We start from the raw sequence: 17679 nt of genomic DNA, 5'->3' as shown, positions 1-17679 counted from the left end.
AATAGTTACAAGGATGACATCAGAGGATCCAGGGGGGTTCATAGTGTCCGAAGAGAAGAACGCATTTATCGAGAAACAACACGCGAATACTTCGACCCGTGCAAGCTGCACATCATTTTCAACGTAAAGCTTTTCGAAGGACGAGTTTGGAAACCTGCGCTCACGTTTTCTTCGAGTGGACTCGGTCTGCAAATCGATAGTACAACCATACTCCGGACCTTATAAGATCCTGAGCAGAATATCCCAAGCCGTATATAAAATTGACTTCAATGGATAGGAAATCAACATTTCTATGGAACGCCTCAAGCCTGCATTCCTCGAGGCTACAGTATTCGAAGGAAGCAACATATGAACAACCGTACCAACTGATAGGATTCCAAGCGACGGGGCAATTCGATGGACTCCAATCAACACACATCCAAAACATATCTCCCAAACTTATCCACTATCCGCGGACTTCCTTACTCAGGGGGGAGTACTGTGGGAACTCAGCTGAACAAACCTAGTCGGCTTCGAACTTTGCCACGGTAAATGCCCGTCTCCCTTTTTTAGAAACATAGACAGAGGATGTTGCTCGATCCTTGGCTAGAACCTTGTGTAGCCTGGATGCGTTAGTGTTTTTTTTCAATTACTTTACAGAATTGCCTGAAGCTATTTCAGGCATTGCTGTCAATACATTTTTATATCTTGGCTAGTCGCCAGTTTTTTTTCGCCCGGTTTAAGTGTTTTCGGAACTCTCTTATGAGGCTTACTAGGTTCCTGTTCCACCAAGGTACGTCTCTTGATGAAGTGACTATCTCAACCGTAGGTGATAGCTAATGATAGCTATGTTAAGGTCTCCCATCAGTGTCTCTAGTTCCAGTTCGTGCCTCTTACGATTCCTTACTGTTCTCCCTCCTCCTTTGTTGCAAACATCTTTGATCCTATTTTTGATGATGCTCAATGTTGTATATTTTTATTTAGCAAGGACCTGCAGCCATGTACTACCTATTCAGTTACTGCCAAAGTTAAATTTCTAGATGAAAGTATCTCCAACCACTTTCAATACGCCACTACAACTTATGAAGGTACAATTTCTTTATAGATTGCATTACCAAATCGCAAGTCTCTCATCGAATATCTTATTTTGTTCTGCAGCTCCCACATTTGAATACAACCCAATTCCATTTTTCGATTCAATCTATTTGATTTGGAATATAACGAGCCGGAACTGTGTCAAAGAGATAAAAGTTGAAGTGGTCGGCGATGGAGGATTTAAGGAAACAAGCCGAAATCCCGGATATACCGAGGATTTAACCGTCGACAATCTGTTACCTTGTTCAATATACAACGTGACAATGAGCCTGACTGACATAAATGGACAAGTCCTGGGTAACAAGTCGGAAAGCGTAGCAACGGAGAATGTAGGTGGGGATTCATAACTCTATTTGAAGGAGACCCTAAGTTACAATAAATGCCTAATTGATATCTTTCAGATACGGGCCCGGCAAAATCGGTGGAGTGTAATGTTACTGAGAACTCGGTGTTGATTACATGGGAGGAGCCGAAATACCCAACTTGTGTTGAAGTTTACTATCTTTTCTTGATGACCGAAGACTGTTACTCGACGAATGCAGGTAATTTTATAAACTCTTTATGGGTATATTATCAGATTGATTGCCATTGTCTTTTCCAGATCTGTGCACTACCATTTACAATGTATCCAGTACACGCCCCCGGCAGCTTACTATAGACAATTTAGAAGGATGCGAAAATTATGTGTTGAAAATTAGTGTGAATGGAGATCACTCCAATAGTTCTTCCATTCATGAATTTTCGACAGAGATTTTAGGTAAGGCATCTTCGGCAGTCATGTGAAATTAGGTGTTAAAGGAATGACTTAAGAGGTTATATCTGTTTGAAACTTTTTTTTTCATTTTTAATGTCTGTCTGTCTGCCTGTCTGTCGCGCAAACCACGAAGCTAGAGCGGGAGCGTGTGGGATTCGCACCCACTACAAACCACCCCCGGTCTCTCCAGCCCCTGCGGGACCACCATTTAGATATTACTTCGCGGGGTAGGTTTGCATTTAGGCACTCACGATTCGCGTCTTTTCAGCTCTTCTCCTCCTTCTTTCCTTCATCACCTCACTTTGTATTTTTAAAATTGCGGAGGAAACCTTAAGCCAGTTCTCTTTTGACTTCAGCATTTCCGCAACTATATTTTCCTGGTCTAAGTTCCTTCCTAACGCTTAGTTCAGGCTCCTTCTTTACATCGCAAACCTTGGACAGTAATTCAGCAGGGCTCGGATGGCTACATCTATTTCGTGTAGGGTCTCGGGATCCAGAGACGTCAAGTGCGACGATTGGTTGCTCGATAAACTCCTCGTTCCGCTTTTTCTAATTTCTGTTCTCGAAAGTCCAGTCCGATCTGCTGTTTGATTTCCGGGCTCGTCGTATTCTCCTGGAGTAAATGCTGAATGCGCCTCTGCAGCCGTTGCCACACCCTTCGGCCTCCCCTAGGTCGCCGCTCCTGCTTTCTGGGCTCGGTACTGGGCTAAAGTAATGGCTGTCCTTGGGAGAGGTCCGGCCGCTGGTTAATGGAGGGCTGCGGTCTTCGGCTGGGTAAGCGTTGGTCCTGGTCTAGAAGGGGCTGGCAACTGTAAAGATATGTAGACTTTGACCGGATATATCGCCAACTAATGACCTACCTGTCCAGTGTAAAAAATAAAACAGACACTTTTCCTATCCTCGACTCGACTTTTATTTCAATTTTGTGTTTGCTAGAATCAGCAAAAATCCGTATTTGTCGTAGGTGGTGGTAGTAGGTTTCTCCGTTTTATCGTCCTAATTATACCCTAATATTTGCAACAAGCCTATTCGCCCACTGACCCTTCGAAGACTCGTCCCATCTGCGTTGCCAGATCATACGACTTTGATTTTCCCGCATTCCTTCGTTCCGTATGCCCCTCCATATGTCTTAAAACGTATAGTACACTCATTTTCTTCGCCAGAATGTCGACTGGAATCATGCCTGCCCCGCTTCATCTAAAGGTACTGCACACCCTCAAGGGCGTCACTGGCTTCCATCTTTGAGAGTCTGCGACCACCTCCGCCCACGGAGGTGACGCGTAGAGCAATCTTCTACAGTGTTTCGGCCTACCGAGATTGGGCAACATTCTTGCAAGTGCAGATGCGGCACCAGCTGCCTTTTGACATGAGTGCTCTAGGTGCTCCCTAAAGAATAGTTTGGCGTCAATAATCACCTCCAGGTACTTGATAGTCGGCTTAGAGATGACTATATACGCACCGACTTTCACCTTCACGCTTGGTTATCGAGACCCGTTCCGTTTTCTCATACGCCAGGGCCAGTCGGGCCTTTCCCTGCCAGGTCTTCACCGTGTTCACCGTCTTCGTCGCGTAAACCTTCTCATTCCTTGGGTGTGTGTTTTGATGTAACAACTACAGCCAGGCCATCATTGATGTAACAACTACAGTCTATCGTAGTCTCCTCTGAGACGGGAAGCACAAGCACTCCATTATACACGACATTCCACAGCAAGAGACCCAGTAGTGAGCCCGGTGGTACCCCGCCTATCGTAGTCTCTAGACGGGAAGCACAAGTACTCCATTATGCATGATATTCTACAGCAAGGGACCCAGTACTGAGCCTCGTGGTACCCTCGTTGTGGCGATGTATTCTTTGGGAACCTCATCCATTTCGTGTCAGAGAGTTCTCTCTGAGAGGTAATTCTCCACTAAACACGCCAAATATCCGGGAGCACTCATGTCAGCCAATGCCCTTTTAATTCGCCCCCAGTTGGCGGAATTGAATGCGTTTTCGACATTTAGCGTTTCCACGGCACAGCATCCATCAGAATTTAATGCGCCTTTTGTCAGGCTCACCACCATGCATATTGCATTCACTGTAGAATGAACGCGTTGAAACCATTACTGGCGCTGTGACAGGCCATTGCCGCTTTCCATGATGGGTAGGAGTCTGTTATATACGACTCTCTTCTCTTCCCCATTGTATCCAAAAGGCAGATTGGACGATATGATGCTGGATATCTCTCTGGTTTGGGAAGCAACACTAACTTTTGTCTCTTTCATTGGGCAGAGAATATTCCTTCTTTTAGGTACCCCTCGAAGATGTTGGCAAAAAGGTCGGGCCTGGTCTTCACTGCTCGGTTAGGGATGCCATCCAAACCTGGAGCCTTATTATCACCGATCCTATCACATATTTTCCGTAGCTCCTCCTTGGTAACTGAAGTTATCAGTCACTCGTTGACCTGGGCCACTATTTGTCTTCTGCTGTCTTGGTGATGAGGAAACAGAGTGGTAGCAATCTGTTTCAGGAGGCGCAGACATCTTGTTGTATGCAGTCCTAGTTTGGGGAAAAGCGCTGCATGTTTTAGGCAATACACATAAACTGAGTACGGTCTGAAGAAAAACAGCCTTAAGGATGTGTTCTGCCTTCAGGACCGTCTCAAATGATGCAGCGTTTGTCATCACGGGAATGATGCCGATTGACATCCTGGCAACCGAGATGATGAACATTTATAACACCAGGTCCATCTCTCCCTTATCGCAGGTGAAAAAGAGGAAAGGGAGAGATTCATATGCAGATGGCAACAACGATGGGACCAGTCAGAAAAGGGTCGTTGAACTTACAGGTTGATCCCTTTCATCGGGGAGTGGCTGGAGAGAAAACATGGGGAGATCAAGCAGCACTCAGTTGCTCAACGATCAAGGAGGATACCGTCAATACCTGTACAGGTTTAAGTTCGACACCTCACCTAATTGTCCAAACTGCGACGAGGTCCCAGAGGACTCAGCGCACGTATTCGTCCAATGTCCTGGCTTCGTGGAAGAAAGGAGGAACCTAGAGGAAACTCGAAGTGAAGTGCTATTACCGGGAAATTTTATCCGGAGAATGGTAGTTTGCCAGGAGGATTAGAATGCGATCAATTCCATGATTGCAGTAATCCAGGATAAACTGAGAAATGCAGAGGAAGTGAGGAAGGCACGGCTGCGAAACCTGCGGGTAGACAAAAGGAGACCTGGCTACAGTAAGCTAACTCCGCTCCGTGATGTAATACCTAAAGATGGTTCCACGGAGTAGGGTGGAGTCGGGGTGGTTTTAGAGGGTAAAAATCCCCCACTCTGGCGTACCCAGTCCCCAATTAATGGTGGAATAGTGAGTTGGCCAGCCTTCGATCAGCCTGCCACCGAGCCAGACGAACGGAAGGAAAGATAGCCCGCTAAAACCTCAAGCTTGCCATTCAGCAGAGCAAGAGGAAATGATTTAAGGAGCTCTACTTGGAAGGCGATGTAAATCCCTGGGGGAGCGCCTAAAGAATTGTGATAGGACGGTTGAGAGGTCATCCCACAGATCATGTGCCTTACTCTCTTGTTGAAAATCATCCAGGGGTTATTTCATCAGCAAGAGAGGGGAACACTTCGGAAATCTCTGAATTTGACGGCGAATCCTGGAGTGACCACGGACAGCTCGCGGAGATCTGCGGGAGAATAGGTGATAACAAAGCTGCAGGCCTGGACGGCATACCGAACGTGCCCTTCATGTTTTGCACAAAACCTATATTTTTAAGGAAAATCTTAAAAAAAAAATCTTTTTGCGTTTCAAACAGATATAACTCTTTAAAATTACTAATATATCAATGGAATTAATTTCACTTATATTTTACAATACCCTTCATTTTCCAGATCCTGGTCCTGTTGTTGATTTTCGGGAAAGCTCTCTTCTGTCTACAAATGTAACGCTAGTCTGGAGTCCACCAAAAGACAATCACCTTTGCGTGAAACACTACATAATTGGGATGGTAGACAGTGATGAAAGTTTTAATGTGACTGAAGAGACATTCACCTTTGAAAATCTGTTGCCTTGCGCCCGATATGAGATTGAAATTGCTGCTGTATCCCTTAATGATGTTATAGGGGAGTGGACAAGAAGGAACGTTACAATGCCATATGATCGTAAGTTTGTTGCGAAGTTAACGCTCTTACAAATGAAATTAACGCTCCAACAAATGAAATTAACGCTTCAATAAATTAAATTAACGTTTTAACAAATGAAGTTAACGCTTTAAAAAATGAAGTTAACGCTTCAGCAAATGGAATTAGTACTTTAACAAATGAAATTAACGCTTCAACAAATGAAATTAGCAGTTTAACAAATGAAATTAACGCTTCAACAAATGAAACTAAAAAATGAAGGTTAAAAATTAAGTTAAAATATATAATTTGTTGTAAACGATTAGATAAATTGCAATAATGAGTATAAAGGGGGCAGTAACTACGGCCAACATCAAATATGAGGCAGCCAGTGGAACAGAAACGGGGTGGTTGTCGCCAGAAAAAACTGACAGATGAAGCGTTAGCCCAACTTGAACCGTGGGTGAAAAGAAATTCACCAATTTCCATCAAGGAAATTAGGCGCCAACTTTCTCTAAAAGTGTTCAACGTAAGTATGTCGACGGTCAACAAAGGATTGGCAAAACTTGGCATCATCCTAAAGCTTGCGCACTTCGAGTCAGATAGGGTTAACGCTCCGCGAACTATTGAGTTTAGAAAGGACTATGCAATCGAGTTGTTGAGAAGATGTTAGCAAACATGACAGAAAATGAAATTATCCATCATAAAATATTAACGGAAGAAACCTGCAATGACGAAAGACTTTGCTGCTTCATCAGGGAATTATCGGAGATGCTTGATCCATCTTAGCAGGAGGCATTGGTGATTATGGATAACGCAAAAATCCACAAGGGCCGAAAAGTCACTGAAGTTATACGCTCTGCCACTTTGTTGATCTTATTTTTGGCTCCATACTCTGCAATGCTGAACCAAATTTAAAAGGTTCTTCGAAAATAAAGGGACACGCACGCGAAGGCTTGGCAAATCATTTACAAGAACATAGACTCCAGGACCTGATTCGGTTGGGATTGGGAAATGTTTCGCCGTCAGATTGCTCCAATTTTTAAGGTTTTGTGTAAACCAAAGCCCCCGTGGAACCACCTAAGGTATTACATCATGAGGCGGAGTCAGCTCACTCTAGCTTGGTCACCTTTCATCTCTACGCGGCATACGTAACCGCGCTAGTCTCCTCCACCTTTCGCAGTTTGCTCTGGATAGATGCGACCATGGAGTTGACTATATCCCAGTCTTCCTCACATGCTAGCATTCGTCAAACCAGTTTTTCTGGTACAAGCACCTCTCATCTGCCAAGATGTCAATGGGCATCGTTCCAGAGATGACGAATGCTGCATCATCTGAGACAGTCCTGAATGCCGAGCACACCCTTAGGGCTGTTCTTCTGTAGACTGAACTCAGTTTGTTAGCGTTAAATGTAATCTGCAATGCCTTTCTCCAAGCTGGAGCTGCATAGAGCAGGATCGGAAAGCATGACGTGGCCCTCCCACGTTCATCGTCCCACAGAGACAACGTACTCCTGAGGTCCGTCATCAGTGTCATAGCAAAACCTCCGTTCTTGTAAATAGCTGTTGACAATAACTGCAAGGTAGGCTAGAATACGAATCTTCACCAGAGATTCCAATATTAGGTTCCAAGTGTCCGAATTGAATGCATTTCGTGGCCAAGTCAGTAACAATTTTGGTGGCATCAATGGTTGATCTGACTTTACGAAACCCATACTGCGGATCTGAGGGGCCTCCCTGGCTCCCAACAACCGGGAGTAATCTATTATAGATTACTCGACAGAGACAAATAGGTCTGTAGGAGGTTGGCTCACCTGGAGGTTTGCCAGCCTTAGGCTGTCGCTTCCATAATGCAGGAAATATCCGTTCGGACATGCACGCTTCGAATAACTCAGCGAACATCTCCGGTCTGGATTTCGCGGCAAGCTTAAGGGTCCTATTTGGCACGCCATCCAGACCTGAAGCTTTGTTATCTCCTATTCTAGTAAAGATCTCTAGCAGCTCGTCACTGGTAATTGGCGGTATTGCTGTCACATTGCCCTCCTCTTGCAGGGGGAATAACTTATCGATAATTTTTAACAAGAGTGAAGGGCACGTGATCTGTGGAGATGATCGGGCTCTGAATCGCCCCATCACGATTCTATAGGCGCTCCCTCACGGCTTTACGTCCGCTTTCGAATAGAGCTCCTTAAGGCATTCCCTCTTGCTCCGTTGTATGGCGAGCTTGAGGTTTTTGCGGGCTTCCTTATAGGCGCGCTCTCTTTTCCCTTGATCGATTCTACCTACCGCCCTCTGAGCCGCTCTTTTGGCTCGGTGACAGGTTGGCCAGTTCAGTATTCCACCAGTAGTTTGGTCTTTTACTGGGAAATGAGCACCTCCTAGGCATGGACGCGTCACACACTTTGGCGATGCATTGGGCCATATGGACAGCTCTTTCCGCAGAGGTGCCTGCTTTATTGATATAGCCACTATGGAGGTCTGCTCATCCAGAGCTGTAGCAGATCAGCCTGACATCTTTCTCGGTTTCGGGCATGATGGTCTTCTGGTGGTGGTTCGCTGTGGGTGTAGTCCTTGCTGACGCACATGACATACCACGTGCCAGTGCAGGGCTGACAAAAGTTAGGTCTACGATTGAGGCAGACGCCCCTTTCTGAAAGGTGTGTACAACGAAGGATAGTTGGCCAGAATTATATCCAATTGTGCAAAAGCGTCTAATAGACTGCGGTCCCTTGCATTTGTCTCTTTGCTACCCCACTCACGGACCCAAGCATTGAAGTCACCAGCAATCACCCTTGGACTGCGACCCCTTGCGTTGAGAAGAAGACTGTCAAGCATTTCCTCGAATTAGGATAGTGTCAGACTTGGTGGGGTGTAACAGCTGTACATATATACCCCGTTTATTTCCGCCCGCACAAAGCCGCTGTATGTCTGACTCCCAATACATTGTGTGACTTGTCGATCGCATGCCCATATCGCCGCTACACCAGTCGAATCTGTAACCCATACGCCACCGTGAAGGTTTCTATAAGGTTCGCTAATAATAACAATTTCCGACAAACAACCCATCCGATTCGAACCTTCCCAGTTTGAGTATTGCTGTAGGCTTTTCGCAAGCTCACAATGGACTACTCGGCAATTTCCTCCAACTTGAACTGTTACATCAAGGCAATGCCAATTTCCCCTTTGGATGTTCTTTCATCGCGATCTTTACACTGTATATGGAGCTCATGTTTGTGACATTCTCATCAATTGAGTTCGGAAGTCATCAGTTTTGCCCAAGCTGGTTTTCTTTCAGCTCAAACATGAGGTCACCCTTCTGGGTCCTTCGAATCTTGCTGACATTTCCGCCTAGATCTTTTAGATCGGGGTCAACTTTGACCTTCTTCAGTATCTCCGCATAGGACACATTTCCCTTGCTGGAGGTCATAATCGCTTCTGGGCGAATTCGCACTTTTGCCTTTCTCTTCGCCTTTTTGTTAACTACCTTAGTCCGTCCACCGTTTTCATTCCCCTTGGATTTTGCCGATTCGATTGCCGGACCTCGAACTTGGAGGACCTGCTTTCTCTTTTCGGTGTTTTTAGTTCCTTTTTTCAGAACTATTTGCATGACCTGTTTCCTCTTAGGCGCCTGCTGATTTCCAGAGGACCACATCCTTTTCCTTCACTCTCTTATTTGGTGTCAGGCTAACTGCAATACGATTAAGTGTCGCTTGAATCGCCTGAGAGATTGTTGAGGCAGCAGGTTTCGGCTTGTCCTTGGAACTTCGTTCCTCCTGCTGAGATTCGTTGTAGAAAATTCTAACATAATAGCTCTCACCATATTTGTTATAGCTTCGCGCACGTTGTGCTTGTCCTTGATAAACATGGGCAGCTCAACTATTTTTGAACCAAGCTGTGTGAAGGGTATTTTCTCTGGTTCAGGGCTCTGCTCTCCATGAGTCCTAACCGGATTAAAACTTTTAAATAGTCCTTCACATTTGGCGCTCATTGACCTTCCTTGCGTTTTATCCTTTTTGATGTTTGGCATTGGTGGAGATCTCAATATTGACAAACGTCTTCCGCATGGGTCTTTTTCCTGGTCCCGGAGTACCTCCTTCTGTTGCTCCTCTTGTGCGGTCGGTGTTGTTGCCGTTTTTGTCGTCCGGCGATCTGTTTTCGACTCATCCTTCTTCGATTTTGCTACTGGTGTTCTTGGTAGAGTGGTACTTCGCTCGAACACCTCTTTTTCCAAATCTATAACACTATATAGATGCCAAGGTGGCCAAGTTGTCCACCACTGACGCAGTGCGGTCGAGGAATATCGACGACCGGGAGCTCGCATGCTCGCTCCCAAAAGCCGCCGGTGCTGGGGTTCCGAGCCCCTGCACCGTAAGTTTCCTCCTTCTCACGTCTTCCATAGTAGTTTTATGTTCAGGGTATCTTTCCCCTAGCGCACCAGAGATGAGCAAACACTAGCCTATGCACAGTCAAAAAGTGCATGGCCACATATTTACACATCAATAGGTATGCCCCAATTCGCCAGCTGGGGTCGCACCTGATGGGAGATCTGGCCACTCCTCACAGATTCATCTGTTTGTCTGTCTGTCCGTCACACGTATTTTTCTTGGAGACGGTTATAGCGATTGACACCAAATTTGGTGTCAAAGCGTTATCGGATGCAATTCAGCTGCTGCATCAACACACGGCGACTCTGGCATCGAGTCAACTTGCAGTTTCAAAATCGCCGACAATTCTGCCCCCGCAAGCTGCTGCTTTATCGAGCACCAACGTAGTCTCAGCTCCTGGGATGCCGCTGACTGGCTCTGCTTATACCTCGCCGGCGACTGCAGCCAACAAAACTGGCGCCATACCTAAGTCGCCCCGGTCGACTAATTCTAATTCTCTGCCTCTATCTGCCTCGCTTAATTCCAGCGTGTCCATAAAAGATGGTATCAACCCGATGACGTCCGTTAGCCTACTGAAAAATCCTCCATCCGAGGGACAAGTTCCCTACGCAACATCGGATGCGCTACGAAGTTCTGGCATTTATCCTACAGTCGCTACATTAGCACCACCGCACGCTTCCTCCTGTGTATCATCGACGCCCGCCACCGCTGAACCGCAGGCCCTTCCGACCTCATGTCGTCCGAGCGGCCCCCAATTGAACGTCGCCTCACCACCGAAACAGCTGTTCGTGTCAAGGCTAGCGTACTCCACTACGCCCGACGAAATTCTGGCCTATATCAGAAGCGAAAGCAACTCAACTTTGTCACCTCTTTTCTGTGCGAAGCTGACGAAGGATGGCTCTCCTGACCGAGTGATAGCTTCCTTCAAAGTGACATATCCCCATGACTTCGATACTATCGTCCAATCCTCCTTTTGGCCACAGGGGGTCTTCGTTAAGCCTTTTCAGAGGTCTAAGCTTCGTGAAAATTTCCGGCCCGCCCGCCTGCCTCGCCGAACTGAATGATTCCAATAACTATAGGCTATTTTATCAAAATGTAAGGGGTCTAAGGACCAAGCTGTCGGATTTCAAACTGTCTGCCTTAGCATTCCAACATCATGTCATCTGCATTTCTGAAACCTGGCTGGATGACAGGATTTTAGATTCTGAGCTCCTCGAAGGTTATTCTGTCTTTCGTTGTGACATAGACTGCGTTGCGTTTGGCAAGACAACTGGCGGAGGTGCCCTAATAGCTGTTAAGTCTCCCTCCTCCTCCATCTACGATTCTGTTACCATACGTGTCGTTCCGCCAAACGTATGTCCCTTTATCATATCGTGTGTATATTTTCCCTGCCTAAGCCCGCCTTCTCTGTACGAGGATTTCTTCGACAGATTATCAGAGGCCCTAACCGTTTTGTTTCCCTCACTTCCTTTCATCCTCTGTGGTGACTTTAATCTTCCTATGCTCTCCTGGCCCGTTACACCTGGCCTTCCCTCCCTCCCTAATAACTCGACCCACCCTTCCCTTCCTCTATCCACTTTCATGTACACCTGTGGGGCCCTCCAATTTAACCTTTCTAGAAACCATTTAGATCGCACTCTTGACCTTGTCCTCTCTAACCTTCCTGTACGTTATCTTTTCCAATCCCTTCATGCTCCGTCTTACGTTGCCCCTGACGCCCATCATCCTGCTCTCGAGTTCGATGTTCAGATATCCCGACTCCACTCTCCTGTCGCTCGCAAGCCTACCAAGTTTAACTTTCGTAAGGCGACCTTCGAAGGTTTGAACTCAGCCCTGGCGTCAATCAATTGGGTCCCCCTGCTCTCTCCATTTACATGTGACCAAGCACTCAACACTTTCAATACCATTTTATCTTATCTTCTTCCTTGTTACGTTCCCTCCTCTCCTAAGTGCTTACGCTCTTACCCCGTCTGGTTCACCACTAAAATTCACAAAAAACTACGTCAAAAACAGACTGCGAGAAAGAAGTTCCTGTCTTCTAGAAACGTTGCTGACTTAGTTTTTTTCAAATCCCTTCGTTCCTCGGTCAAATCTTTAATACGTAAGTCCAGACACGAATATTTGTCCAGCGTGGAAGACTCATTAAAGCGCGGAAATTTGAAACCTTTCTGGTCCCACATTCGCAACTCCCGCTGCCCTGCCCAGTTATCCCCTCCGTCCATTAAATTCTCTGGCTTCTCAGCTAACTCCCCTCAACTATCTTGTGATTTACTCTGCCGCTACTTTTCGTCAGTCTATGTTCCTCCCCTTTCCTCCGAATCCCTCCCGATAGTAGATGTAGCCTGCCCCGCATCGCCTACCATTCCCCTACTTAACCCTATCCTTGTCGAATACCTCATTGGCGAACTTGATGCCAAGGTCGGACCTGGCCACGATGGTCTTCCAAACCTCTTTTTGCTTAAAACTGGTAAGTCCATCTCCCTTCCCCTATCTCTTATTTTCAACAAAAGCCTTGAAGAGAATCATTTTCCCAGCTTGTGGAAAGAGGCTCTCATTATCTCCATTTACAAAAGTGGCGATCGTTCGCTTGCCGAGAATTACCGTCCCATTTCCCTCCTCTCCTCCTGTTCCAAAATCCTGGAAAGATATGTCAGCGACTGGTTGTCCGCCCACTTTGGCCATCACATAGTGAAAGAACAGCACGGCTTCGTTAAACGTAGGTCCACTGCTTCCAACCTGCTTGATTTTACCAACTTTGTTGCCAAATGTCTAAATTCACGGCAAGAAGTGCATACCATTTACACTGACTTCGCGAAAGCCTTCGACACTGTAAATCACAAGATACTTCTATCCAAACTCTCGTTCCTAAACGTTCCCATACCACTTGTTTTATGGCTTGCCTCTTACCTTTCCAACCGATCCTGCCGCGTCTCTTTTGACGGCTGTACTTCCCGCTCCTTCTCCCCCTCTTCTGGCGTCCCACAGGGGTCTATTCTGGGTCCTTTGCTATTTTTATTTTTTATTAACGACCTTCCTCCCCTCCTTACTTGTCCCTGTTTGCTCTATGCAGACGACCTTAAGCTGTTTTCCGCTATATCGTCGCCTATGGACTGTGTTTTCCTTCAGAATAACCTGGACACTCTGGTTCGTTGGTGCTCGACTAACGGTTTAGCGCTCCTGTGCGGAGTTGCCAAATCTCCCATCAGGCGCGTCCCTTCGTGCGGATAAGGGAATGCTCGGCGAATGTGTCATGGGCATGCATATGCACGCATCCGGAGATGTGCGTGTATGGGCATGCTTATGCGCAGGCCGGGTAGGTGGGAAGTAAACGCCCACCCGTGGATAAAAATTGGCTATGGGAAGGACACCCAGAAATTAAACCAAATATGGAAGAGGAGAAAAGTAGTTTTTTTACGGTGCAGGGCTTCGGAAACCCAGTGCCGGCGGTTTTTGGGAGTGAGCAAGCGGGCTCCCGGCCGTCGATATCCAACGACCGCAGTGCCTCAGTAGTGGGAAACTTGGCTACCGTGGCATCTAATGCTACAAGAGATAATGGTGGAGTGGAAATTAGGTCCACACCGGATCCCTTTAGGAGGAGTTCGAAGCTTGGGAGATCACCACCGAGAACAATGGTTCTTTTTGGTAGTCGAGATTCGTCGCGGGACTCTGAAAGAAATACGAATAGTCCCTTAATCGAGATCATTCCTTGTGGCGCAAGGCGCGAAAGCAAACGGGAACATACCGGAATGGCGTTCGTTACACTTGGGGAACGAATAAATGAACTGTGTGAGTTCATCAAGGAGAGGCGGAATATCCATCAAAATATTCGAGCCTTGATAAGAGGCATTAAATTGTCTTATATCAGGGCACTTGAAGAAAAGAATTCCCAAGCGTCAGTTGGCAAGGTCACAAGGGAAACGCAGGTGACGCCTCCCCGTGATAAAGCAGGCGGGAAGACAGGAAAACGGGCTAGAGACGGTACCAGCGAGCCTCTTGGACCACAGCAAGCCCCGAAGAAGAAAAAAGCCTCTTCACCAAAGAAGGCGGAGTCGGCGAGAGTACCCGCGAAAGTCGGTAATCTCACGATTGCAGCCACAACACCTACAAAAGTGGAAGAAACCAACGCCCGGAGGCCCGAACAATGGACTAAGGTGAGCAACAAGAGGAAAAAGGACAAAAAGAAGCTCCGCCCGGAAATAATAATTATTTCCAAGAAGGGAAATATGTCCTATGCCGACATCCTCCGAAAGGTGAAGTCAGACCCGGAATTGAAGGATTTGGGGGATAATGTGAGCCGTATTAGGCGAACACAGAAAGGGGATCTGATGCTGGAGTTAAGTAAATCCGCCGACAAGTCGGCCGATAACTTCCGCGGGAAGGTGGAAAGTGTACTTGGAGAGGAAGCTGAGGTAAGAGCTCGGAAACAGGAGATAGTGGTTGAGTGCAAGGACCTAGATGAAGTCACCTCACGGGAGGACATCTGTGCTGCGCTAAAGCAGCAGTTCAACCTTGGCGATATAGACCAGAGTGCCATAAAAAGGATGAAGAAGGCATATGGTGGCACACAGACCGCTATTATTAGTTTGCCGGCGGAATCAGCTATTAAGTTGATTACCGCGGGCAAGGTAAGAGTAGGTTGGGTCGTGTGCAGGCTCAGGGAACAAATCTCTCTAAAGAGATGCTTCAGATGCCTCGATTTCGGCCATTTTGCGGCGGCATGCACTAGCCAGCATGATAGGTCGAGGAGTTGCAGGAAGTGTGGGGAAGAGGGCCACCTCATCAAAGATTGCACCGGAGATCCACGGTGTATGTTATGTAGTGGGAAAGAGGGCGTGGACGGCCGGCATATTGCGGGAAGCAGCAGATGTCCGGTATATAGGAGGGAGCTGAACCGCACAGGAAAATGAGATTGATACAAATCAATCTCAATCACTGTGAGGCAGCTCAGGACCTGCTCTCGCAAACCATTCGAGAGTCGAATGTCGATGTCGCGGTTATTTGCGAGCCATACAGAAACTACGGCGGTGCGACTTGGGCGGTGGATGCGTCTGGCAACGCCGCAATCTGGGCGTGCGGAAGACAGGCCATTCAGGAAGTCATGGCCCCCCCGGCAGCCGGTTTTATAAGGACGAAGGTCAACGGTGTCCATATTTACAGCTGCTACGCTCCTCCTAGTGCAACCTTAGCACAATATGAGGAGATGTTAGACAGTCTGGTGTTGGATGCTAGAGGCCGCAGCCCTAAAATCATTGCGGGCGATTTCAACGCGTGGGCCCTGGAGTGGGGAAGCCGATCGAAGAACACCAGAGGTCAAATTCTGTTGGAGTCATTTGCGGAGCTGGACATCGTGCTGGCCAACGTTGGATGCGTGCCCACCTTTCGAGGAAGAGGGTCGGGTTCGATCGTTGACCTAACATTTGTTAGCACTTCACTGGTGAGGGGGATGGCTTGGCAAGTGAGTGAACACTACACCCACAGTGACCACCAGGCCATCTTCCTCCACATTGGGAACCGGGGAAGCAGTCAACGACGCTCTGGAGGTGGAAAGGCTAAGGCGGTTGGCTGGTCTATCGGAGCTTTCGACGAGGAGACATTCCTGGCCGCATTGGAGGGAGCCCATGATCCGGATGGAACAGCGGTGGAAAGGGTCACACAGCTGTCTCAGCGTGTAACCGAAGCATGCGACGCTACGATGCCACGACGACGTTTGCACCACGGCAAGAGGCCAAACTACTGGTGGAACTCGGAGATCGCTGCCTTGAGATCCTCTTGTCTCCGAGCGAGGAGACTTTCCCACAGGACAAGAGGAAGGCCGGAGCACCAGGAGCGTGAGGAGGAATACAGGGATCTGCGAAGCAACCTTAAGAAGGCCATTCGGAGAAGCAAGCGGGAATGCTACCAGAAGCTCTGCATGGAGGCTAATAAGAATCCGTGGGGTACAGCCTACCAAGTTGTAATGAAGAAGATCCGCGGGCGAAAATCACCTCAGGTGACATGCCCACGGCTCTTGTTGCAAATAATTACAACTCTTTTCCCGCAGCAGGAGCAGGACGAAAGAGAACCCCAACTGGCAGCTCAGCAGGACGTCTTCTCGATCCCTGATGTTACTGAAGAGGAACTTTGGGAAATCTGCAGACGTATTGGGGACAGCAAGGCTCCGGGATTGGACGGAATTCCGAACAGGGCTCTGAAGGTGGCAGTCAAGGCCAGACCAAGGTGGTTCGCAAGCACATTCGAATCGTGCATGGCGGAAGGAGTGTTTCCCGCCCAGTGGAAGAGGCAGAAACTGGTCTTGCTACCGAAGCCTCGAAAACCACCCGGCGTGCCCTCTTCATATCGCCCTATTTGTCTCTTAGACACCATGGGGAAGATGTTGGAGAGGGTGATATACAACAGGCTGCTCCCGTTCATCGAGCTTGCGGGTGGTCTTTCAGAGCGGCAATATGGGTTTCGGCGAGCCCGTTCTACGGTCGATGCAGTAGCAACGGTCGTGGGATTGGCTCGAAATGCGATGGCCATGGGCAAATGCTGTGCTCTGGTGACGCTGGACGTCAAAAATGCTTTTAACTCAGCCAACTGGGGCTGGATTAAGGGCGTTTTGGCCAAACTGGGTGTTCCTAGCTACTTGGCTCGGCTCATCGAGAGTTACTTTTCGGATAGACTTCTCTGGTACGAGACGGACGACGGGCCGAAGGAGTACATTGTGACAGCAGGTGTGCCTCAAGGTTCTGTATTGGGACCGCTGCTGTGGAACATAATGTACGACGGAGTGCTTGGCCTTCGCGTGCCGAAGGAGACAACGCTGATTGGTTTTGCGGACGACTTGGCGGTAATTGCAATTGCAAAGCATCCCGAGGACGTGGAGCTTTATGCAAATGAAGCCATTCATACCATCAAGTCATGGTTACGAATGGCCAAGCTGGACCTGGCGGACGAAAAGACGGAGGCGGTCCTCATTACCAACCGTAGGAAGAACAACACGGTTACCATCCGGGTTGGTAATCGTGAGGTCGTCTCAAAATCGGTTGTCAAATACCTGGGGGTGATGATCGATGCCAAGCTGAGTTTCAAGGGACACTTGGATTATGCGCGAGAAAAGGCAGCAAATGCCAGCTCATCCCTTGCAAGGATGATGCCTAACGTGGGAGGGCCGAAGTATAGTCGCAGGCTACTCATCGCGGGAGTGGTGAGGTCGATCCTGCTATACGCGGCCCCTGTCTGGGCGGGAGCGTTGAACCACGCGGTCAACCGAAGGAAGATATGTTCGGCATACCGGCCAATTGCGCTAAGAGTGTGCAGCGCATTTAGGACGGCGTCGACGGAGGCAGTGTGTGTTATCGCAGGAATGATCCCTATAGATCTT

At 47.8% G+C, this 17679-nt stretch overlaps 1 protein-coding gene across 2 annotated transcripts in view; it reads left to right on the top strand.

The window, feature by feature from the left end:
- LOC119654714 (phosphatidylinositol phosphatase PTPRQ) overlaps positions 1-17679 on the top strand; it is a 72060-nt gene that overhangs the window by 32029 nt on the left and 22352 nt on the right. For both annotated transcript variants that reach the window (XM_038060233.1, XM_038060232.1), the window contains exons 4-8: positions 964-1067; positions 1138-1407; positions 1476-1616; positions 1676-1831; positions 5705-5974. In XM_038060233.1, the coding sequence (XP_037916161.1) occupies positions 964-1067; positions 1138-1407; positions 1476-1616; positions 1676-1831; positions 5705-5974 (941 nt within the window). The remainder of the gene's footprint in view (positions 1-963; positions 1068-1137; positions 1408-1475; positions 1617-1675; positions 1832-5704; positions 5975-17679) is intronic.

This window comes from Hermetia illucens, chromosome 4, assembly GCF_905115235.1.
Source record: "Hermetia illucens chromosome 4, iHerIll2.2.curated.20191125, whole genome shotgun sequence".
Lineage (NCBI taxonomy): Eukaryota > Metazoa > Arthropoda > Insecta > Diptera > Stratiomyidae > Hermetia > Hermetia illucens.
This window is presented reverse-complemented; position numbering and strand designations above follow the sequence as displayed.